General features: G+C 38.5%; 2 protein-coding genes and 1 long non-coding RNA gene across 10 annotated transcripts in view; 1 reads left to right on the top strand and 2 right to left on the bottom strand.

The window, feature by feature from the left end:
- The window catches only part of PMS1 (PMS1 homolog 1, mismatch repair system component), a 111,901-nt gene extending 94,218 nt beyond the window's left edge, over positions 1–17,683 (bottom strand). For all 6 annotated transcript variants that reach the window (XR_015148809.1, XR_015148818.1, XR_015148823.1 and 3 more), the window contains exons 1-3: positions 17,589–17,683; positions 9,543–9,694; positions 5,414–5,596 (exon numbers count right to left, since the gene is read on the bottom strand). Coding sequence is in view for 2 of the 6 variants with exons in the window: in XM_086361800.1 (XP_086217926.1) it covers positions 5,414–5,596; positions 9,543–9,674 (315 nt within the window). In the remaining 4 variants the exon portion in view is untranslated. The remainder of the gene's footprint in view (positions 1–5,413; positions 5,597–9,542; positions 9,695–17,588) is intronic.
- Positions 17,684–17,826: 143 nt separating this feature from the next.
- The window catches only part of ORMDL1 (ORMDL sphingolipid biosynthesis regulator 1), a 12,425-nt gene continuing 4,531 nt past the window's right edge, over positions 17,827–25,720 (top strand). The window contains exons 1-3 of one of the 2 annotated variants that reach the window (XM_086361925.1): positions 17,827–17,896; positions 19,490–19,670; positions 25,511–25,662. In XM_086361925.1, coding sequence (XP_086218051.1) covers positions 19,497–19,670; positions 25,511–25,662 — 326 coding nt within the window. In that variant the 5' untranslated portion in view covers positions 17,827–17,896; positions 19,490–19,496. Of the gene's footprint in view, positions 17,935–19,489; positions 19,671–25,510; positions 25,663–25,720 lie in introns of both variants that reach the window. The other variant, XM_086361913.1, reaches the window with a different exon arrangement.
- The window catches only part of LOC147378739 (uncharacterized), a 17,654-nt gene continuing 12,587 nt past the window's right edge, over positions 20,654–25,720 (bottom strand). For both annotated transcript variants that reach the window (XR_015148882.1, XR_015148871.1), the window contains one exon: positions 20,654–20,921. This is a non-coding gene — a long non-coding RNA (uncharacterized LOC147378739). The remainder of the gene's footprint in view (positions 20,922–25,720) is intronic.

The following is a 25,720-nucleotide window of genomic DNA, read 5'->3' as shown; positions in this document are numbered from 1 at the left end:
ATGTAATCACAATCTCTATCCAAAAATTTTCAAAATAAACTGGAGCCTTTAAAATAAACATGTAACTTCTATACTTGCAACTTCAATTCTTTCTGAATGGTGAAGTGTATTGTTTAAAAAGTAATATTTTTCCCCAGAAAAGCACTCATTAGTTTGTCTTCCTAAATAATGTTTTAATTTTAAAATATAATTGACTTTAAGAACTATATATTACTATGTTTCTGAAATAGTATTCAGAAGCCTCCGATATACATTTCAACTTGACTACTCCTTGATAAAATCTCTATTGAGCACTATGGACCTGAGTATATTCATTATTTTAATATGAGGCATTTTTAAACTTACTAATACCTTTTTAATCATGCTAGTAAGAAAGCAGCATGAGGTACTGTGGAAAACCCAGTACTGAGAGGTGTGAAATTATAAATGAATTTTTGGCTTTGCCATGGATACATTATGTGTCTCTAAAGAGATCACAATTTTCATATTCCATTTACTTCACTGTGCACAGTTCCTCTGAACTAAACCACTCACATACAGTAGATAAATAAACTTTAACTGAATTATTATTAGACTGTTTTGAAGTTGGGTTAAGAAAACCTGGCATTATTAAAAAGAATGCATTTGAATCAGTTCTACTGAAGTGAATGAAACGAGCCTATTATACAGAGTAAAGTAAGTCAGAAAGAAAAACACCATTACAGTATACTAACGCATATATGTGGAATTTAGAAAGATGGTAACGATGACCCTATATGTGAGACAGCAGAAGAGACACAGATGTAAAGAACAGACTTTTGGACTCTGTGGGAGAAGGCGAGGGTGGGATGATTTGAGAGGGTAGCATTGAAACATGTATATTATCATATGTGAAATAGATCGCCAGTCCAGGTTCGATGCATGAGACAGGGTGCTCAGGGCTGGTGCACTGGGATAACCCTGAGGGATGGGATGGGGAGGGAGGTGGGAGGGGGGTTCAGGATGGGGAACACATGTACACCCATGGCTGATTCATGTCAAGGTTTGGCAAAAACCATTACAATATTGTGAAGTAATTAGCTTCCAATTAAAATAAATTTTTAAAAAAGAAAAGAAAACCTGGCATTTGGCTTCAGAAAACCTCATTTTCTTATCAAAAATATAGGGAGACTAAACCATAAAAGACTAAGATGGAGACTAGCACTGGGGAGTGCTCCAGAGACGATCATTTGTGGGGGCAAGACAGAAAGAGAAGTGGGGCTGTGCCACAGTCACAGCAGGCCTTGGCAGGCCCCAGGGGGCACTCTGGAGCAGAAACAGCATGGCAGAGTTGTTTCTGAATCAGAACAGGGCCTTTACAAGGTTGCCCTGTATACGGTGGGTAAGGGTCCACTACTAATACCGGAATCCTTTGTATCAGAAAGAATCTAAATCATCAAAACATTTGTGACCAAAGAGTATATACTGTAAGAGTCCATTTAGATCAAGTTCAAGTACAGGTATGACTAATCTCTGTGATACAGATCAGAAGAGCCACTACCTTTTGAGGCATACTAGCTGGAAGCAGGAATGAGAGAGGCCTTCAGGGGTGCTGATAATGGTCTAAATCTTGATCTGAGGTATACATACATAAAAATTTACACACACACGCACACACATCTATGTGTGATTTTCCCAAAGACTTATAAGACTTAACAATATTCCATAAAATACTGGAATATTTTCTAAGATAAACTTTGGACTCTAAAATATGTAAATTGAACATAATGTTTTAAAGCTTATAGTTTTCTATCACTGTGATAATTTGACAATTCTTCTACTCCTTTTGTAATTTTGATGAACAAAATTATTTTAAGTATTTATACTCAAGACATTCAAATACTTCAAAAATGAATCAAGAGATCAAATGATAAATTTGGATACTAAGTGGGCTTAAGTAATCAAATGAAAAAACAACACTGAGTACCACTGGATAAAGACTTGCCAAACTGCCATCAAAAATTGTAACTACAGTGAAGATTTGGATAAATTATGACTTATGTACAGTGTATTTTAAAAGACTAAGTATAGTACTGCCACCTAGCAGACAAAGTTGATAATGACCAACTTCAGTTCTGAAAGGCCAATATACACATCTTATAGAAGATACAAAAAGGCTGAACAATATATTATTTAACAATACCTGTCAAAATAAAGCTTAACAACTATTTGCCAAATTTGGACAACACAGTTAGAAAATCAAATACTTTACTCTCAAACAAATACTACAATTTTTAAAACAGCCCTGAGAACTCAAACAGCAGTATTTAGTACTGGGAGCTTCAAAGCCTCTCTGGTACAAATCACACCCCAATTAAAAAAAAAAAAAAAGACTCTTTCTACAAGATTTCAGGACTATAGATTCCAAATGTATAGTCTACAGTGATAAAATTGGGCAATGGCCAGTAAATTTTGAAGACTCAGCAAACTCTAAATAAAACAAGTGCTGAGAAAGAGAAAGCACAGGGTGTGCAAGATTTTGGATAAAGATTTTTACACAGTATACACTTAAGGAATGACAAGGTCTTTTCTCCTTTAGTGATGTCTGAACATCTGGATTCTAATAAGCAAGGTCCTCTGAGCTAGAACAGCATAACTTCACCCTTTAAACTCCTGTCCTCCACAACCCACAATTTTTTTTTCTTTCTTAGGCATCAGCTTACAGAGCCCTGAAGTTAAAGAGTGAATACCTAGATGGGACCTTTCCACCAAAAGTGGAGAAAACCTACTTTATGCAGACACTCTATGGGAAGGGCTGAGGGAAGACAGAGAAGCCTGGAGAAGGGGTCACTGTTGGGGAGACTAGATCACTAAATAGACAATGAAACAGCAATATCTCATATCTTTGCCACTTTTCTGAGACAAGTCCCATCATTTCACTGCACCTGAGCATGCTCACCCAAACAGCAGTCAGCACAAATGAAAGGATACATGGCCACCAGGCAAAAGCAGGTAGCTAAGGAGACCCTCACAATTACCATGTAAAACAGTCACCTTGGCACACAATCACACTGTAAAACAGACCCGAACACAGAAGAGAGCAGTACAGCACAAAGCAACTAGTGATCAAACACAACTGATATACATGGAGATGGAGAGATTGAAAGGTTGCTATTGAATCACACGAAGATTCCGGGATTCTTGGCCCCCAGAGGAGAAGAATTCAATCCGGGGCCAGAGACGAGGCTTGATCGCTCAGAGCTTTTGTGTAATAAAGTTTTATTAAAGTATAAAGGAGATAGAGAAAGCTTCTGACATAGACATCAGAAGGCGGCAGAAAGAGTACCCGCTTGCTAGTGTTAGCAATGAAGTTATATACTCTCCAACGAATCCAAAGAATGTCTGGAGGTTGTAAAGACCTCACCAGACCTACTCCCATAATTTACATTTTAAGATAACAGAAGGTTTAATCCAGAGACTATCCTTAGGCAAGATACATTATTGTTATATAATCCTAAGGAATATGGAGAAAGAAAAAAAGTTTGTCCTTTCTTCCTCCTTGAGAATTCCAGATCCCTCTCTCCTTGGGAACCCCTAGACTCCTTATCAACCTGCCTAGGAACTGACTCTCTCAAGATAAGGTTCCAGATGGGCTTTGCCAAAAACCAGTAGTGAGATCTAGGGAAGAGGCAGTGACACAGAATTGATACTATGCAACGCGGTGGGTCAGACATCAACTGAATGAAGGGTTTATATACACTGAAAACATCCAGCAGTCAGGAAAGGAAAATTCTAACTAGGGTTTAGCCCAAGCCATTGCACATCTCTAGTGAGTGACTGAGTGTTTGCTCAGTCGTGTCTGACTCCTTGTGACCCCCATGGACTGTAGCCCACCAGGCTCCTCTGTCCATGGGACTCTCCAGGCAAGAATACTGGAGTGAGTTGCCATTTCCTTCTCTACATACCTCTAGAGCACAGTCCAATTATCTGTGTTGACCAGCGTAGTATTTCCAGAGTGTGTTCCACAGCAGAACAGAATTAACAGTGATAGCTATCTCAATAAATGGGTTTCATAGCCAAGTGTGCAGGAAATGTCCCTATTGTAAACCACCAACCTCAGAGATTCACAATGCACTTTAGTACTGTAAAGGCTCTGAGAAATGCTTATAGGTACCTGTATAACTTTAATACTTTTCCAAGCCATTAGATGATCAAACCATTTTTTCCCTCTCATATATATATATATATATAAAACCACTGAAAAACACTCTTTGCCATTCCTCAAAAAATTAATTACAGTAGTCCCCCTTACCGACAGGAGGCACGTTGCTAAATCCCCAGTGGAGGCCTGAAACTGCAGATAGTATCAAACCTTACATACACTATGTTTTTTTCTAAATACACATATCTAAGATAAAGTTCAATTAATAAATCAGGCACAGTAAGAGAATATCTTAATTGCTGGCATCACTACTCTTGTACTTTGGGGCCATTATTAAGTAAAATAAGGGCTCCTTTGAAAACAAGCACTATGATACCTTGACAGATCTGATAACTCACCCAGCTAGAAAGCGACTAAAAGGCTGTACTGTGTGCAGTGTGGATACGTAAGACAGACAATTCACATCCTAGGCAGGACAGAGCAGAACCACACCATATTTCATCATGCTACTCAGAATGGCACACAACTTATGAATTATTCCTGGAATTTTTCCACTTAATATTTTCTGACAGTGGTTGACTGCGGTAACTGAAACCACAGAAAGCAAAACCAGGGATAAGGGGGGATTACTGAACCATTTGACCCAGCGATTCCACTTCAGGGTATATACCCAAAAAAGTGAAAGCAAGGACTCAGACATTTGTACACCAATCTTCACAAGAGTCAAACACTGGAAACAACCCAAATGTCTCTTGATAGATGAATGAATAAATAAAATATGGTTTATACATACAATGGAGTATCATTCACCCTTAACAAGAATGAAATTCTAATACACATTATAACATGTATGAACCTTAAAGACATTATGCTAAGTGAAATAAACCAGACACAAAAGATAAATATTGTATGATTCCAAGTATAAGACACACCTAAACAGTCAAACTCATAGAGACAGAAAGTAGAATATTGGTGACCAGTGGACAGAGGAAAGGAGAATAGGGGCTTATTGTTTAATGGGTACAGCTTCAGTTTGGGATGATGAAAAAGTCCCAGAGATGGACAGCGGTGATGCCTACACAACAGAGCCAATGCATTTAACGTCACAGAACTGTAAACTTAAAAATGACTAAACTGGTAGATTTGATGTCTATTTTACACAATAATATGGTAAATGTTACATGTATTTTACACAGTTAAAAAAAAAACTGCCAAATTCTGGGTGAGTTTTCTCTTAATTCTAATACCATGTTATTATGAAACTGCTAAAATGATCAATACAAATTACCTTACCTCGGCTATACAACAAATTGACCCCAAGGCTTCTCCACGAAAACCATACGTTGTCAAATTTTCAAGGTCTTCGTGACTACTTATTTTGGAGGTGTAGTACTTTACTGCCATTACAGGTGCATCAATAGCCTTGATACCTTCACCATTGTCTCGCACCTCAATTTTATCAAATCCATAGTTTTCCTATGAAAAGTTCAACAATACTTTTAGTATATAAAGACAATAAACTATTATCACATTTAGACAGAAGGTAACACAAATGAAACAGTTTTGTTATTTATCTGTCTCTTATGGAAACTTAGGACTTCCCTGGTAGCTCAGTTGGTAAAGAATCTGCCTGCAATGCAGGAGACTGTGGTTCGATTCCTGAGTCAGTAAGAAACCCCAGAGAAAGGATAGGCTACTCGCTCCATTATTCTTGTGCTTTCCTAGTGGCTCAGATGATAAAGAATCCAGCTGCAATGCGGGAGACCGGGGGTCAATCCCTGGGTTGGGATGATCCCCTGGAGGAGGGCATGGCAACCCACTCCAGTATTCTTGCCTGGAGAATTACCATGGTCATGGAGCCTGGCGGGCTACAGCCCATGGGGTTGCAAAGAGTTGGACATGACTGAGCAACTAAGCACAGCACAGCAGAGCATGTAAACTTAACATTAAGGAAGTTAAAGAGTTTAAATTCTTAACTCTACCAATTCCTACTTATGGTACAATGGGCAAGTTCCTTGTTTTCCTTGGACTCAGATTCAGTGTAAAATAATATCAGTATGATCTTCATGGTTCCCTTGAATTGTTTCCATATAATAGGTATTTACATTTAAATTTATGTTTAAACTTCCCCAGAAATATTCTCCAAAGTTATATAGACCTTTTAATATATTGTTGCAGTTGTTCAGTCACTAAGTCGTATCCAACTCTTTGCAACCTCACGGACTGCAGCTACCAGGCTCTCTGTTGTCCTCTATCTCCTGGAGTTTGCTCAAATTCACATCTACTGAATTGGTGATGCTATCTAACCATCTCATCCTCTGCTGCTCCCTTCTCCTCCTGCCCTCAATCTTTCCCAGCATCAGGACCTTTTCCAATGACATGGTTCTTCCCATCAGGTAATCAAAGAACTAGAGCTTCAGCATCAGTCCTTCCGATGAATACTCGGGGATGATTTCCTTCAGGATTGACTGGTTTGATTTCCTTGCAGTCCCAGGGACTCTGAAGAGTCTTCTCCAACACCACACTTCAAAATCATCAATGATTCAGCACTCAGTCTTCTTTATGGTCCAACTCACATCCACAAATGACCACTGGAAAAACCAAAGCCTTGACTATATGGACATTTGTTGGCAAAGTGATGTCTCCGTTTTTTAATATACTGTCTAGGTGTGTCACAACATTTCTTCCAAAGAGCAAGTGTCTTTTAATTTCATGGCTGCAGTCACCATCTGCAGTGATTTTGGAGCCCAAGCAAAGAAAATCTGTCACTGCTTCTACTTTTTCCCCCTTCTATTTGCCATGAAGTGATGGGACCGGATGCCAAGATCTTAGTTTTCTGAATGCTGAGTTTCAAGCCAGCTTTTTCATTTTCCTCTTTCACCCCCATCAAGAGGTCCTTCTGTTTCTCTTCACTTTCTGCATTAGAGTGGTATCATCTACATATCTGAGGTTGCTGGTATTTCTCCCAGCAATCTTGATTCCCGCTTGTGAGTCATCCAGCTCAGCATTTTGCATGAAGTACTCTGCCTATCATCCATCTGTCCGGGGTGGTCCTGCATGGCATGGCTCATAGCTTCACTGAGTTACCCAAGTCCCTTCACCATGACAAGGCCGAAGGGTGCTTCGTGTATATATAATCTCCCAAATAAAACAGAACACCATCACCATCAAAACAACACCCAGTTCTACCCACCAAGAGCCCAGCAATTATCAACATTCAATCTGATTTTTACTACTTTCTCTCTTGAACTACTTATTGTAGTCATAAATAAATAAAAATCTGTTAATTATGACTTTCTGAATTTCTTTCTGCAAATAGTCACCTAACAGACCGCTCAGAAAATACACCTAATTAGCAATTTCAGTGAGTTTTTAATTTGAAAATGGAGGAGGAAAAACAAATCATAGCTTAATATGGGTAATTTAATACTAAAAATATGCATATATTGCAAATACAAAGCATAAATTCCTATGGTCATCACACTTTCTATGAGTACCCATTTTAAATTTGGTAGCAAACTTCTATCATAAGCTTTACTTCACAGAGTTTTATGTGTATGGCCATAAATGCAAGTTATATAGGGAAAAAAAAATCTTCCTACAATTATAATGACTGTTATTTAAAAATACTACAGTACCTTTTTAATAACCTAAAATTATATGATACTCTATCATTCTTTTTTAGATAAATTAGAAATACAAGGTGCTGGGGAGAGTCACCTAAGATTTAGTTTCTTATCTCTCCCTTAATCTAACATTATGATTCTGGAGATAGCTTGTCTACTTTGTTTTATAGAAAAATAATTAACTATAGAAATGCCAGTCTTTAAATACAAGTAAAAACTCAAGGGACCTGAGTAAAATAATACAAACATCTGTTTAAATGTCTGAAATAATGTCAACACATTTAATTTACTAATTATGAAAATATTCATACTCAGGACAATTATTACTATATGAAACTATAATAAAACAGATCTTATTATATAGAGCAAAAGAGCTGTTTTAAAATTCTACAAACCAGAAACTGATAAATGTCAAGAGACTTAAATATATAACCATGTAAAAATGTGTACTCTAATTTCCTTTTTAAAGAGGACTTCTGTTGGCTCTGTAAAATTATTGTTTAAAACTATATTTTTCTTCCAAGACCTTTCAGAATAAGATTTATGTTTGCCTGCTTAAGATTCTTATGTTAAATTTGTCAGTTATAATTATCTAATCCTATTTAAGTATTATCAACTGTATTCTAATCAGACTGAACTGTATAAAATGTTTAAGAAAAAGGAATTGTCTTTCATTTTAATTTTTTCATATTTATAAAGCTTTTACTGTATCATTTAAAATCAAAGTACAAGTTTGACATAGGATAGAACAATGCTTCTCATTATCAACCAGAAACTTTTTAGAAACACAAATTTGGGGCCCTACCTAGAATATGAAATTCTAGGGCCCAATAGCTGTTTTAACAAACTCACTAAAATTACTGATGCACCCAAGTGTTGTGAGAACCACTAGCATTGACGAAAAATCTTGAAAGGTTTTAGAGTCATAAAGATCTGGAATATAATCTCAGCTCTACTACTTACTACCATACTTACATGACTTTGGGAAAGTTCTTAGAACCTTAGTTATTTGTAAAATGGGTAGTGGTAGCTAATTTATAGTTTTTATAAGGATAAAAAGGGATAACATATATATAATATATGTACATGTATATGAAAAGGGAAGGTCTCTTTCCTACAAAGATATTCATATCAGTATTCTTGCTAATGCCATAATACCAGAAATAATATAAATATCTGATGATCAGGAGATTACAAAAAAAATGCATTCTTACATTCACTCAAACAAATTTATTTACCATTTATGTACCAGATACTGAACAGGTATAGACAACACAAAAAAATATAGACCTTACCTCCATGAGCTAGTAATTTATAATAGAGGTGGTAGAGGTTCAGACTCATTGCAATAAATCATAGTAAGTGTCATAAGTCATATTAACTCAAATGATTTAATATGTAGCACTTAAATTTAAAAATGTGAAAACTATGAAACAACAAAGTTCTGAAAGAGGATTAAGTAGAAAAAACAAAATACAAATGAGAATATATAAAGCAAATAAGCACATATAACCAAGGGTAAGTAATAGCAGAAAATATGGACAAATTAAGTTCATTTATGTGAAAGAGTCCTCAAGAGTAAGTTTTCCTTTATGACTTCCTTTAGTGTTACTGTATATTGATTTAAACTAAAATGCATTTTTAAGGATTTACTCTTAAATAAGACAAAAGATTTAATGTTCTAAAAATAATTTACTGGTATATAAAGAAAAAAAAGGTAATAGTTGTAAGGAGAAAACATCTGTCCAACTCCTTTTTGTTTTAAAGGTAGTTGGCAGCATCTCAAGAACACTCACCAGTTTAACATCTATGCTTGTGGCACGGGCATCCAAGGAGTTTTCAATGAGCTCTTTTACAACACTGACCACGGAAGTGATTACTTGAGAGCTTGAAAGCAGGCGAACTGTTGCTGCAGACAACTGTTTCATTCTAGCTTTCAGCACAGTAGCTAGAAAATAAACCATGAGATGTAAAAATAAAAATTGTTAAACATTCCTAACAGAACTGATAGCAGTTTGGTTACGAGTCTCATTGTATGTCCGGCTCTACTGTTAAGCACGTACAGTATTAAATTGCTTATTTCTTATGAATATCCTTTAAAATCAATGCCATTATCATCTGCATATTGTTAAGTCTAAGGCACAGATATATTATTTGGTAAGTCACACTAGTTACTAATTGAAGAATGGTAAGAACAATTGTGCAATAAGTGTAATATATGACCTGCCTGGCTAGGAATGACCAGATGGTGCTGTCAACTGATAAGCAGATAATGTCAGTCATGTGCCTTAATGGCAGCGGCTCTTGAACATCATTAGTCATTGATACATTTCAATGAATTACAATTATCTCTTTTAATTACTGAGCTCTTTTAGGGTTAGGAAATTTAGACTATAGAATTACCCTTAATCTAAACTAGTCACATCTCCGACATATCACATCAGATTACCATCCTGTACACTACTCAGCCTACAACATCTTTCTAATCGTGTGGCTCCCCAAAGCCAAAATAAGATAAAGCTCAAATCCATGTGCTGGCATTCAAGGTCCTTTACCTGCCGATCCAACTTGTACATCCGAATCTCTCTACCAGTAATTGTTTAAGCCATGAAACTCTTTGTCATGAAACTTTTGCAAAGAAACAAAAAACCTCCTATGGAAGTCATATATACAAAATCTGCAGGGAGAGGGGTTTGCATCTACTTTAATGCCTAACTTCAGAAAACATTTCAATAAATTAAAAAATACTAGCTTGACAACATACAAGTTCCTGTAGAGTTATGATTTTATCTGACAATAAAACGGGGGAGGGGAGAACCCAAAGTACACCCTTAATTTACCACGACTTGTTACATGCACACATGATGGTATGATCCTATGGAATCTAGGTCCAAACAAAACAACGATACCAAAGACAAACAAAATTAAAAGGTTTCTATTTAGGATTCTTTCTCAGGCAACTTAGATGTAAACAAGCAGAGTGACATAAAGTTTAAGAATAAGTAATTGAGCAAGAAATGGAATATAGCCACTAAGATTACACAGAATTTTGAGAGATGCATTTCTGGGAAGCAGTCAATATACTGACTTCTGAATGGTGTTAACTGTTCACAATTCATAACTACATTTTGCTTTGCACAAGGCAAAGCTGATTAGCACGATGGAGAAATACGCCAGACCAGAGTCTAAAAAAACAGGTTTGGGTGTTCATCTTTAGTCACATAAACTGAAGTTTACTTAAATCCCTCTGTAAAATCAACTTATCACTTGTATGCTGTTGTTCAGTCGCTAAGATGTATCCAACTCTTTGTGACTTCATGGACTGCAGTGCCCCAGGCTTCCCCGTCCTTCATACCTCCCAGAGCTTGCTGGAACTCATATCCATTGAGTCAGTGATGCCACCCAACCACCTCATTTTCTGCCACCCTCTTTGTCTCCTGCCCTCAATCTTTACCAGCATCAGCGTCTTTTCAATGAGTAGGCTCTCCGCATCAGGTGCCCAAAGTACTGGAGCTTCAGCATCAGCCCTTCCAATGAATATTCTAAAGGGTGGATTTCCTTTAGGATTGACTGGTTTGATCTCCTTGCAGTCCAAGGGACTCTCAAGAGTCTTCTCCAACACCACAGCTCAAAAGCATCAATTCTTCAGCATTCAGCTTTCTTTATGGTCCAAATCTCACATCTGTATGTGACTTCTGGAAAAACCACAGCTTTGACTATATGGACCTGTGATGTATCTGATTTTTAATATGCTGTCTAGGTTTGTCATTGTTTTCCTTCCAAGAAGCAAGCATCTTTTAATTTCATGGCTGCAGTCACCATCTGCAGTGATTTTGGAGCCCAAGAAAAGAAAATCTGTCACTGCTTCCACATTTTCCACTTCTATTTGCCATGAAGTGATGGGACCAGAAGCCATGGTCTTAGTTTTTGGAATGTTGAGTTTTAAGTCAGCTTTTTCATTCCTCTATTTCACCCTCATCAAGAGGCTTTTTAGTTCCTCTTCATTTTCTGTCCCTGGAGTGCCATTACTTAAATCCCTCTGCAAAATCAACTTATTACTTGTATAAATGAGGATAATCCCTCACTAGTCTGTTGTGAGAATCATATAAGAAAATACACACAAAATGTTATGTAAATGATAAAGCCATATAAAATATACAGTATTCTCATTACCATGATCATTATATACAGAAACACTGAAAATCTTTTTCTAACAATTAACTTCTAATTACACTATGTATGTAATTTGGGGGTAGCCCAGTCTTAGGAGAGTAGCTGTCAACAACCACCTTTCAGTGTTTCTTTGTGGCTCTCACTGGGCGGGAGGCCTTCCCAGTCAGTCAGGAAAACAGCACACGGTCAGCTGCTCCATTGCCATAACAGTCACACAAATTAATGCTTCAGACTGGCCTCAGGTCTAAAGGTACAGAACTACATGGTACTATTAGCAACTAGCACACACACGGTCATCACCAGCCACTGTGACGGCTCACACATGAAACAGGGCTACTCCAATTGCGATGTGCTAATGCACTCTGGATGTCAAACTTGGTATAAAATACGTAAATAAATTTAATTTTTTACATTGATTAAAATTAAATGATATTCTGAATATACTGGATTATATATAATATTTTTTAAAATTAATTTCCCTTAATTTTTTCCCCTTTTAATGTGATTTACCATAAAATTTAAAAGTGCGTGTGCATACATATACGCAATCCCATGGACTGTAGCCCCCCAGGCTCCTCTGACCATGGTGATTCTCCAGGCAAGAATACTGGAGTGGGTTGCCATGTCCTCCCCTCCAGGTGATCTTTCCAACCCAGGGATTGAACCCAGGTCTCCCACACTGCAGGTGGATTCCTTACCATCTGAGCCACACCAGAGAAGCCCATGAATACTGGAATGGGTGGCCTATCCCTTCTCCAGGGGATCTTCCTGACACAGGAATCGAACCGGGGTCTCCTGCATTGCAGGTCAACTCTACCAGTTGAGCTACCAGGAAGCCCATATATGGCTTGTATTAGTGTTCTATTGCACAGTCCTGGTGAGAGTAGTGATTACAAGATCAAGTTCTGAAATCACACTGCTTTGGTTCTAGCTTAGCCTTTACACTAATAATTATATAAATGTTGAGAAAATTAAACTCTAAAATTTAATCATCTAATCTACAAACTAGAGATAATAATGGTATCATATGGCTGTGGTGAGAAGTCAGTTCAGTTCAGTTGCTCAGTCATGTCCGACTCTTTGCGACCCCATGGTCTGCAGCACGCCAGGCCTCCCTGTCCATCACCAACTCCCAGAGTTTACTCAAACTCATATCCATTGAGTTGGTGATGCCATCCAACCCTGTCGTCCCCTTCTCCTCCTGCGAAGTAAAAAAAAATAAGGTATATAACTCATTGGGCTTCCCTAGTGGCTCACTTGGTAAAAAATCTGCCTGCAATGCAGGAGACCCCGGTTTGATCCTTGGGTCAGGAAGATCCCCTAGAGAAGGAAATGGCAACCCATTCCAGTACTGTTGCCTGAAGAATTCCATGGACCTAAGTGTTGGCAGGCTACAGTCCATGGAATCGCAAAAGTAGGACACGACTGTGCGACTTTCACTTTCATACAACTTATTATAGTGCTTGGCATATACATGCTAAAAGATCCCAGGATCTTTGGACTAAATTGAATTCCTCCAAACTAATAAATGAATCCCACCCCCACCCCTACCTAAACACACGCAGCAGACCTCTAACTACCCCAACAGGAGCTAATCCACAGCTTGAAATCAGATGAGGCTTGGGTTTAAGAAGTCTGCTTCCTCAGTTTGAAAGTCTCAAGGATGTAAGAAAAACACTTTTGGGGTATTAACTTAGCCTCACCTCAACCTTCCCTTTCTGCAGAATCTTTTTATTCATCTCATCATCTTCATCTAATTCTAACTTCTCTTTCAAAATCTATTTCCTGCTCCCCAATCCCTAAATTCACCCCAACCTTCCTCCTCTTCTACCTACTGAGATCAAGGCAGACCACAGCATGATCTCTATTTTCACACACTTTACCTTCTCACCACAGTGTTCTTTGGTTTTTTAAAATGTTTACACACTCTTCTTCCCTCAGTCTCAGACTAATGTCTCTTTCTTCTAAGCTAACAATTTCACCTAGTTTCTTCAGTCCCACCACACCTCTAGTCATTCTGGCCTTGAAAGCAAAAACAAACCAAAAATTCTTCCCTCAACCCTATTACCTCTATGATTATCTTCTTTCTTTATGAAGCCAAACTTAAATAAGTAACCTATATTCACTGTCACCAATTCTCTATCACAGACTCACTTCTAAAACCTTGCAAAACAGGGTATACAACCACTGATAGGATTCTGTTCTCAAGCTCACCAATGAGCTCTTACGTCATCAAACCCCTTTCTCAGAACTCATGTTCCTTGACATCCCTGAAGCATGTGACATCGATGATACTGTTTAATTCTCAAGAATTATATCATCTACCTATACCTCTTGAATCTCTTCATATTTTCCTCACTCTCCTCCCAGAAAATGGGCATTCCATAATCCCTCCACACTCTTCTTATCTACCTTAAAACCCAAAGCTTCAGGTATAGAATCACATCTAAATCTACATCCCAACAGTGATCTCTCTCAAGACAAGCACTTCTTACAATCAGCATCACTGATACCTCAAAATAGGTATTTATAAAAGAGAACTTCTCTTCTTATTCCCCCTTCACATCTCCCACTTAACTTTGTTATGTATCTTATTAGCACATTGTTCTTACTGACAGCAGTCAAAAATGTCAATCTTGGTTTGCCAGCAACCACCCTATTTGCACCTTCACAGTCTCCTAATGCAAAACTATCTACCATTCTAGACCCAATTTCAGTATCATTTATAACCTGGTCCTTTATGATCACTGAGCCACGAATGACCCTTTGCTCACCCTACATTCTGAAAGAACTTGGCTCACTTAACACACCTGTGTCTTTATCTGAACAATGTCTGAATGCAGGGAATTATTATTTCCGGATGCAACAAAAGAGTAATCAGAGTACTTCACAAATTAATAAAGCGGGACACAAAAAATAATTTTATCAGCACTTACCTCTTGCAAAGGTAAACATTAGGAAGAGTGACCTCCCTTCCTTTATGTATTCTAATTGGCCTCCATATTATCCCCTACACACCACTTGTACCTCCTAACCAGGCTTTTTTTCTAGAATCCAGGGCCTTATTTCCAACTACTTTCTAAATATCATCATTTAGATGACAGGGAGGCACCCTAAACTTAACATGACCCAAGGGGATCTCAGATCTTTCTCTAACCTTCTTCTTGAATTTATTTGATAATAAAAAAAAAGCTTACATAAGCTACTTTATATATTAATACATACAAAATTAATCCTCACAAGTTTATGTATACTGTCATTCCTCTATCACAAACAAGATTTAAGAGCTTGATAACTTGTTCCAAGATCACACAGCTATTAAGTGACAGAGGCACACCTGCATATCTTGGCATGCTTGACTCCAAAGGCTATGTTCATCCATTCTCACAAAGCAAAATTAGAAACCTTGAGTCATCCCTGAAGTTCTCCTCACCCTCTACATCCTGCCACCCAGTCCTATCTATCCTACTGTTTAAATCTCTCTCAAACCAGTTCTTTCCTGTCTAAAGCTATGGTACTACCTCTGTTCAGCCTCTTAACAATTTTCCCCTGAACTACTGCCATAACCAGGTAATTGAGATTTTCCTGGGATCTCAACCACCTACACTGTTCTTTATATAATTTAATCATGTTGCTATCCTACTTAAAATTTTATAAAGATTTTCAACTATTAGGTTAAATCCAAACTCCTTAACAATTGGACCTCTATCTCTCTAATCTCAACCTACTCTTCTCCAAATAACACACTAGACCAGTCACACTATATACCATTCGTCTCTCTTAATGTAGCAGCCCTGATTCCTTCCTCAGAACATAAGGTTCCCTTTCTCTACTAATGACTTCTAACTATACTTCTAGATTTAGTTCAAGTACAACCTCCTCCAGGAAGCCTTTCTTATCAGCTCCAATCCTTGCCCCAACAAATTATACCCTCCTTCCTCTGTACTCCGAGAGCACTTTTCCCGTATTTCTAACCCCAAACTCATCACAGATTATTCTAAGTATTCTATTTCTGTCCCTTCCCGACTGAAAGCTCTTTGAGAACAGAGATTGTATATTAATTTTATATCCCAGGCAATGGCACTCCACTCCAGTACTCTTGCCTGGAAAATCCCACGGATGGAGGAGCCTGGTAGGCTGCAGTCCATGGGGTCGCTAAGAGTCGGACATGACTGAGCGACTTCACTTTCTCTTTTCACTTTCATGCATTGGAGAAGGAAATGGCAACCCATTCCAGTGTTCTTGCCTGGAGAATCCCAGGGAGGGGGGAGCCTGGTGGGCTGCCGTCTATGGGGTCACGCAGAGTCGGACACGACTGAAGTGACTTAGCAGCAGCAACATAACTTTTGGAACAAGCACCGATGTGTACCAATCGGAATCTTTTGAAAAGGGATATCAGGCTTACGAATCACAGCACAGATTGTCTAAGAATGCCAGAAATCAGTCTTCCATATTTGCTGAGGGGTAAATCAAGCATTCCCAAAAGAGGGCTGATAATCAGGAAAATCAATTAAGCATAACAATGTATCTAAAAAAGAAGCAAAGATCAGAGAAGTCATAGATAAACTTTAGGGAGAATAAATGAAATAATTAAAAGGAAAAAAACAACTGGTTTCATAGGGCCAATAGAAATGCTATTATACATACATATAATAAACCCATATGTATATAGGGTTTCCCACATAGCTCAGTGGTAAAGAATCTGCAGGCCAAAGCAAGAGACACAGGAGATGAGGGTTCAATTCCTGGCTAGGGAAGATGCTCTGGAAAATGAAATGGCAACCCACTCCAGTATTGCCTGGAAAACGCCACGGACAGAGGAGCCTGGCAGGTTACAGTCCACGGGGTCACAGAAGGTTGGACATGACTTGACAACTGAGCAACCACGCATATATATAGTCCACCTTCTCTTACACCAATTTTGAAATGCCCACTTAAAGTTATTTCAGCATTACAAATAAACTCTGTGTATTGCCAAAGTAATAAAATTCAACTTCAAAGATAACTACAAATAATCTGATTTTTTTCCTCTCTTATCTTGAATAAGATCAGAGACCACCAGGCGGTCCAGTGGTTAGGATTTCACTTCGCTACCAAGGCCCGGGTTCAATCCCTCGTTGGGAACCAAGGTCTCCACAAGCCTCCCTGCAACCCACGGGGAGCGGCAAAATAAATAAACTCTTGGAACCCATTATTTCCTCAGCAAACAAGTACCCGTCTTCTGCGTGTAGAGAGATCCAGAATGACATAAGTAAAAATCATAGTCAACCTTAAAGTTTGCTTGCCCCACTTGCATGATGCTACTACATACAATATTATGATACCTACCCTCACACTCAAAGCCAGGCTGAATTATGGCTGTCCGGAGGTAAAATTCTGCCTGGCAAACTTTAAGACCTGCACTCAAAAGGATCTGAGGAGTGGGCTGAGACACCGTTTAGTCAAGAAAGCTCAGACACCAAGGAGGCCCGCAGCTGGTGGGAGGCCGCTACCCGCGTGTGCGCGCCCGCTAGCGCCGCTGCGCCCGCTTCCCGCTCCGCGCGTGGAGAGGGGGAGGGGCGCCCCTGCCGGCCCCCTGTACTCGCGCCAGACCAGGACGAGGTCAAAGGAGGACGCTCTCGAGCCTACGACAATGTAACAATGAATGCCCGTTGGCCACACGACACTACCTGCTTGCTCGCGCGAAGTGGGCAATTACAATCCACTAGCGGACCGGCCAGCGTTCGGACGGGAGCCCAGGCCCGGCCTCGCTGAGTCCCGACTCACCCACCGCGCGCGCGGGGCGGGGCAGACACGGAGCGCACCGCCCTCAGTCCCGCCCAGTCCGGCGAACGTGGGATTGGCGCCGCTCTCAGCCAATCCGCGGGCAGCGCTTTCCGCAAGGAACGCTTCCGCCAGCCGCGCCGCGCTGCGCGGCACTGAGGCTGACCACTTGCCTCCGGCCTGAGGACACGCCGCCTTCGCCTCCGCGGCACTGGTACTGCTTCTGTCCGGCCGCCGGGAGTGGGGCGGCGGGTGAGTGGCCACAAACGGCCGCAGGGGCTGTGATGCTGCCTGTGCCGTGGGGAGCTGCCAGCAGGCCCTCGGCTTGAGGGGAAAGGTGGAGTTTGGCTTCATCCGTGGCGCCCTGTCTGGCGATGCGGGCCAAGTGGCCCCCACGACTTGCTCCCCAAATCCTCGTCGTCGCGTCCCGGCCCTGACGGGATGTGCAGCTCCGAGAAGAAAGAGTCGGGAGTCGGGGCGGTTTGTCGATAGCACAGCGGCTTTTGCTGAGCTTCCACTACCCGGGAGCTCCGGCCGCTGGGGAAGGCTGCCTGCCCTTGGCTGTGTAGCGGGTGGTCGCTGGGTTCCCTGCATCCGCGAGGGCAGCGCCGAGAGGGTTCTTTGCTCTGTGAAGTCATTGTTTGCCAGTCCTTAAGTGGCGCGGCAGACTCCCTGGAAAGGTTTTCCGTCCTGCGGTAGGATCAGTCTTTGCCTTCCGCCTCAGATGTAGATTTTTAAGGTCTTTCGAGCATTAAAAAATATCTGTCGAAAGTGGGAAAAGCACCCTGTGTGGTGGCACGTTCTAAGTACAATTTATGGCGTATAAAAATTATATATTATGTACGGTGGATATTTAGACTGGAAGACATTTACACGTTTAATTTTGAGACTGACTTGATTTTAGTGTAACTTTCATCACCGTAAGCCTATAGGTTTTTAGAGGGAGAGGGCCATTGTACTCTGGAAATACTTGTTGGATGGAGTTAGGAGAAATTCCTCTCTCAGTGCTAACTCTGTAATGGAAAGGGTTTGTGTATTTTTAATTCAGCTGTTCCCAATACACTGTAGCACGCCCGCCCCCCCCCCCCCCCCAATCTCAGAAAAAAAGGGGAGAGGGAGGAAGGAAAGAGAAAAAAACAGTATTTTAGGGACGGTGACTAGAATTACAATGTGCAGAAGAAAGACTCCTTGTTTTAACCTTAATTGTATCACAAGATTGAGAAAGAAACCTTATCCTTTGACCATGTAAATTTTCCACCTCTTTATGTTCCTCTCATTTTCGGTGTTCCTGAAGGAGTGATTTGAACTCTGACCACTCTATGGATACATTGTTAGGTGTAAGAGTCTGGCTACTCAGAACAGACTGGTTTAGGTTAACTTTGTTTTTTTGTATATTAGTTTATTCTGTTGGTAAACTTACTTCCTGAGTTTTCACTTTGCTCTCATTATATAAGAAAATGTAGGTTTTCTCTTTGAGTTTTCCTGCCCATTGTTTCATTTAGTAAAACCAACATGCTTGAAGACAAGCTTTAGGAAAGGAATTTTAACTGTTTATTTTCAACAAGAAGCATAAAAATAAGTCTTGTCTGTCTTACCTTAGAGTCGGATGTGAAGAAGAACTATTGACCTCCTGGGCATATGGAAGTAGCATATATTGGAGGGTCTGTTCGATTTCAGAGCGATGAGGCGGCGGAGGTGGGGGGGGGGGCAGTAATCCCAGTAGCACACTTACTTTGTCATGTCAGAATTAGGAATATTTGGGTTTCCAGTTACATCAGTGTTGATTCATTTCATTGCTTTTCTACAGCGCAAACATGAATGTTGGCGTTGCCCACAGCGAGGTGAATCCAAATACCCGTGTAATGAACAGCCGTGGTATGTGGCTGACATATGCATTGGGAGTTGGCTTGCTTCACATTGTTTTACTCAGTATTCCCTTCTTCAGTGTTCCTGTTGCTTGGACCTTAACAAATGTTATACATAATCTGGTAAGAATTTCACCTTATGCTAAACACTTAAAACCTTAAGGTTTAATGATTTTTCAGAGACTGGGCGAGGAAAAAATGGGGAGTTACTGTTCAATGGGTAATGTTTTGTAAGATGAAAAGTTCTGGAGATGGATGATTGTAATGGTTGCATAACATTGTGAATGTACTTAATACCCTAGAACTGTACACTTAAAAATGGTTAAGATGGTGTATTTAAACAACTTTTTAAGAAAGAAGCTTAAAGTTTTATATAAAAAGAAAAACACATGACTTAGTTTTTAAACAATTTGAGTTATATAAAATTCACCCAGTTAAAGTGTATAGTTCAGTGATTTTTTTGTATCTCTGACAGTTTTGAAGAATTCTTATCTCGAATAAGATTATATTTTTCTATCACTTTATATTTAAACATTGGACCCTTTTTATAAGTAAGACCTTTTTTTTTCTTCCTGTTGGTTTTATAGAATCTGAAAAAAGTAATTTTAGCAAAAATTACAAGATGCTTTAACTCAGACTACTATAATATATTGATTAACCAGAATGCATCAGAAGTAATTATGTTTTTTGGTTAACTAGAATCTAATGAACATCTTTGGCTTAAATCCTGGTTAAGTCTTTCTAAATTGTATAAATATACTTTTCTGTTTCAGTGTAGAAATTTTGAGTTTAATCTGTCTTAAATGATTCAAAAACTTATGATGCCTTACCTTCTTCTGTTAACTATTGCTCTTTTGTTATTATGTGATAGCTCTACAAAGTACCAGAGGTTAGACCAAATACTCTGGAAATTGCCTATTTAAATAAACAAAAAACCTGAGGGTGACTTTTTTTGTCTTTAACAAACTATTAATGTAGAATGAAAGGGGAGAATTCTAGTTATTTGAGACTTTTAATTGAATCCAGATTAACTCTGTATTTGTTTAAAGATATATCCAAAATGAGAAACTTAGAACATTAAAACAGAAAAGTGTAGGATAAATAGATTTTTAAAAAATTAATATGATTTATTTTAAGTCTTCTGGAAAGTATATGAAATTGGCTGTGCGTGCTCATTCATGTCCAGTTCTTGTGACTTGGTGGTCTGTAGCCTACCAGGCTCCTCTGTCCATGGGATTTTCCAGGCAAGAACACTGGAGTGGGTTGCCATTTCCTCCTCAAGGGGATCTTCCTGATCCAGGGATGGAACCTGCATCTCCTGCATTGGCAGGTGGATTCTTTACCACTGACCCACCTGGGAAGCCTTGAAGTTGACTGGAGAAGGACAAAGATGATGATGTAGAAATAAATGAATGTCCAATTAGTTTATTTTATATGATAGACTTTGAAAGGAATGTTTAACTCTATTTTTAAATAGTGATCTCTGAAATATTTGATGCTAATCATATCCCTTTTCCTTTGGCTTCCTTGGGACTGCTTTTTCCTGGATATATTTTGGATCTTTCCTTTACTACTTCCTCTTACAGTCTTCTCTTTTGCTCTCAAGTATTGCTATTACCAAGGTTTTCTTCTTTATCCCTTCTTATGATATGTATTCTACCTAGGTTACTTCATCTATCTGTATTTTCAGTTTCTACCTGTTAAATGATGATGACCATGTTAATACTGCCAGATCACCTTGCACCTTAAAACCAAACAAGTATAAATTACACTCACTCCTGATATATTCCTTGCCACCCACCACAATCTGTTCCTGGACTTTGTTCCTAATCTAAAGGCACCACTATCTCCACAGCAAGCCAAGCCACATAGCTGAATGTCAAGGTAAAGTGATTAATAAATATAATATATCATCCAAACCAAGACTGTTTTGAGGGTAAAAGAGAGCTCTAGTAATAACAACCTTAAGAGAATAAGTATAAATCAGGACTACCCATGCAAACTAGTACATATGGTCACACTAGTCTTAGGGTAACTTTTTTCTTTATATTCCACAGCCATTTAGTCAAAGCCGTGTCCTGGTTTACTGTCTTCAGCTTGATCCTTACTGACACTGCTGTAATTCATGCCCTTTTTTACGCTCAAGTAGATTACTCCTACTTGGTCTCCTTGATGCTCCTCTACTCTACTTTCCTTCATTCAAGTTTGGCAGAGTGATATTTTTAAAATTCATGTTTGTTCAAAACACACTCTTAAGTCTTTCAATGATTCTATTGCATTCATAGTAAAATGCCAAGTTCTTTGTGTGACATACAAAACTAGTTGAAAATAGTACAGAGGCAAGAAAGAGACCCAATATTAACACATCTCCAAACACAACTATGGTCTCACAATAATGAAAATCATCTCTCACCTTTCTGCTTTGACTTAGGCTCTTCTTCCACTATTTTAATACCCCTCCCTCCTTCCTGCTCTGCCTGGGTGATTCCTGCTTGTCCAGGGAAACTTCTCAAGTATCACCCTTTCTAGGAAGCTACAAAATTCCCATGCTGCATTCTTTTGTCATGTGTTTATCATACTTTTATAATTAGCAATTTATCTCTTTTCTATTTTTTAACTTTTATATCTCTAAAGACCTATTTAAATGTTGCTGAATAAATTATGTATGTTCTCACATAATTTTCCCTTCTCCAGTGGCACATGCATTAAATGAACTTTAGAAGTCATCTGCCCACTTCATGTTTTCAAGTTAGTTGACTGAGACTGAGACACAGTATATGGCCATGGACAAAGGACGAGTAATTGAGAACATGTAGGGAAGTAAACTTCCAACTTCTTAGTCCTCTATACTAAAAACCTGACTAACCAGCCATAAATGTAGCAATTACATGATGCCAAATGTAAATTTCTTTTGATGTTAACCTACATTAAACCAATTAAAAGTGTGAAATATGTACTGCACGCTTTTTAATATGGAAAAGTAGACCTAATTGTTATCCATGGTTAGAAAAAACATGGCCTCTGTCTTTATAAACTATATACTAGAAACCTACAGCAGTTGTTTTACTCAGAGCTACAGTTCAGTCTTACAAGTTTTAATACTTCACAAAGTTCTTACCCTGGCTTTTAAAATGAAAGAAAACTCTTCACTTTGAGTCAGTAAATATTTGTTAAGGGCTAATCATGAGCTACATACTTATTTCCCTAATTCTTTTAATGTGGGCATAAATCATCACTAAAATTTTATAGAAAAACTTAATAAAAATAATGGAGTAAAAGATAAATGGTTAGATACGATTTTTTTCATTAAAAAGAATACATAAAATAAGCTTTGAATTATCTTCTAGACCCTGGTGAGTGCATGTGGTTTGAAGGACATAATGATAGAATTATTTTTTCTCTTCAATAACGTCTAATACATATATGGTCTAAAGCAGAGATTTTTAACTTTTGGGGGTCACATTCCCCTGAGAATTTGAAAGCACAGAATTTCCGTTTTATACTCTTTTAAAACCAATGTGAAAGTGATTTCCTTGTGCTTACAGAATAAACATTCCTTGGTTTAATGTCATCTTGGCTTAGTATCTAATAGTTGCTTTGTATGAGTCCCTGTTCCTGGGGTATTCAGGCTAATGGGAAAACAAACATTATATAAATAACTTCAATACAATGTATTGTGCTATAATAAAACTATTTTCTTTTCTTTTTTTAACTATTTTCAATAAAATTCCATATATGCACATAGGGAAGAGGTTAATTAATGCTAATGTGAAGCGCTTCACTAAGGAATTATCATTGAGCTGAACCTTCAAGAATAAGGTAGTTGACAAGGTACCATCAAGGCTTTTGCTTTGCATTTCCTGTATTTCATTATGCCTTTGACAGAAATTTCTGTCCTACATTGTAGTTGTTTATGCATATCTTTTCCTTATATCTCAGAAGATTGAACTTTCTCAAGGGGTTGCACATGTTTTGTTCAAGTTTCATATATGTATACAGGTCCTGTGTTCTGTACATATTCAGTTCAGTTGCTCAGTTGCGTCCAACTCTTTGCGACCCCATGAATTGCAGCACATCAGCCCTCCCTGTCCATCACCAACTCCCGGAGTTCACTCAAACTCACATCCATCGAGTCAGTGAGCCATCCAGCCATCTCATCCTCTGTCGTCCCCTTTTCCTCCTGTCCTCCTGCCCCCAATCCCTCCCAGCATCAGAGTCTTTTCCAGTGAGTCAACTCTTCGCATGAGGTGGCCAAAGTGCTACAGTTTCAGCTTTAGCATCATTCCTTCCAAAGAACACCCAGGACTGATCTCCTTTAGAATGGACTGGTTGGATCTCCTTGAAGTCCAAGGGACTCTCAAGAGTCTTCTCTAACACCACAGTTCAAAAGCATCAATTCTTCAGTGCTCAGCTTTCTTCACAGTCCAACTCTCAAATCCATACATGACTACTGGAAAAACCATAGCCTTGACTAGACGGACCTTTGTTGGCAAAGTAATGTCTCTGCTTTTTAATATGCTATCTAGGTTGGTCATAACTTTCCTTCCAAGGAGTAAGTGTCTTTTAATGGCTGCAATCACCATCTGCAGTGATTTTAGACCCCCCAAAAATAAAGTCTGACACTGTTTCCATTGTTTCCCCATCTATTTCCCATGATGGGACCAGATGCCATGATCTTCATTTTCTGAATGTTGAGCTTTAAGCCAACTTTTTCACTCTCTACTTTCACTTTCATCAAGAGGGTTTTTAGTTCCTCTTCACTTTCTGCCATAAGGGTGGTGTCATCTGCATATCTAAGGTTATTGATATTTCTCCCGGCAATCTTGATTCCAGCTCGTGTTTCTTCCAGCTCAGCGTTTCTCATGATGTATTCTGCTTAGCCACTTATTAAACATTTGTAGATTTACATCCAGTTGAACATGAATCCATGCTTCTGTTGCTTATGTGTTATTGCAGGTAAACAACTTTTAAACTGCCTAATGGAATAACTAGGAAGTAGGTAGACTAAGCTTTAAAGAAGGGCTGTCTTAAGCTATAATGTAAAATTTCAAATCACTAAGTTTTCTATTTTTTCCATATATTTATTAAAAGTTGAAGTTAAAAAAAAAATATCACATCATGGGGTAAAACTTCATTGGGTAAAACTGTTCCACAATAATATATATGCTTTATTCTGTTTACAGTGCCTTAGATGGTAATCCTGTTACCTATAAATCTAAGTGGTTATCTCCAAGAAACCAAATCTAGCATACATTGTTTTTTTTCCTAATTAACCACAAAATTAGATACTTAAACGTATCACTGGCCAGAATGGCTCTTAGTAATTTTTTTTACTTTTATTTTTAAAAACTACCTTCTAAAAACACACTATTGACTTACAGTGGTGATTTTAAAAGCAGATTGTGTTAAACATTATACCTAGTACATCAAACCATCTTTATTCAGACATCTTGACAAAGAACTATTGAGACAAAGACTAATGTTAAATATTTTCAAACAATTTTCCCCTATACAGATTATAATATTTGCCAATTTATATGTTTTTATCATTACATAAATATCATCAGACTTACTAATATAACACTCTAAACTTTCTTACACACTGGAGATAAGGTAATCCTATTTCCTAATAGGAAATGTATTAGAAAATCTAAATGTAATGATGCAAAGCTACCCTAATGGTACTTTTCATTTATTTTCAGTTTAATAAGAGATGAAAACAGGTTATTTTTGGTGGACTTTATAGTGGTTTTCACCAAATAATATTTCCATATAAGCCCACAGAAGTTTAGTTTTACTATGAAGAAACTGGCCACAATCTTTCACAATAATATGAAATCTTAAAACATGAGCTATTAAGTTTATCATGCAGTCTGACACAGTCTGGAACTATCTTAATGCTTAATGACAAATACTCATTTTGTATTTGATATTAACTATATACCCCCTTGCTTGTTTTTCAGGGGATGTATGTATTTTTGCATGCAGTAAAAGGAACACCTTTTGAAACTCCTGACCAGGGTAAAGCAAGGCTCCTAACTCATTGGGAACAACTGGACTATGGAGTACAGTTTACATCTTCACGGAAGTTTTTCACAATTTCTCCAATAATTCTGTAAGTGGTGGAAATTTTAGGTGTGAGGAGGTCTTGATGAGATGAAGCCATTCTTTTA

The sequence above is a fragment of the Bos grunniens genome, chromosome 2 (genome assembly GCF_055505025.1).
Source record: "Bos grunniens cultivar Pamir isolate PY7600 chromosome 2, Bosgru_T2T1.0, whole genome shotgun sequence".
Classification (NCBI taxonomy): Eukaryota; Metazoa; Chordata; class Mammalia; order Artiodactyla; family Bovidae; genus Bos; species Bos grunniens.
This window is presented reverse-complemented; position numbering and strand designations above follow the sequence as displayed.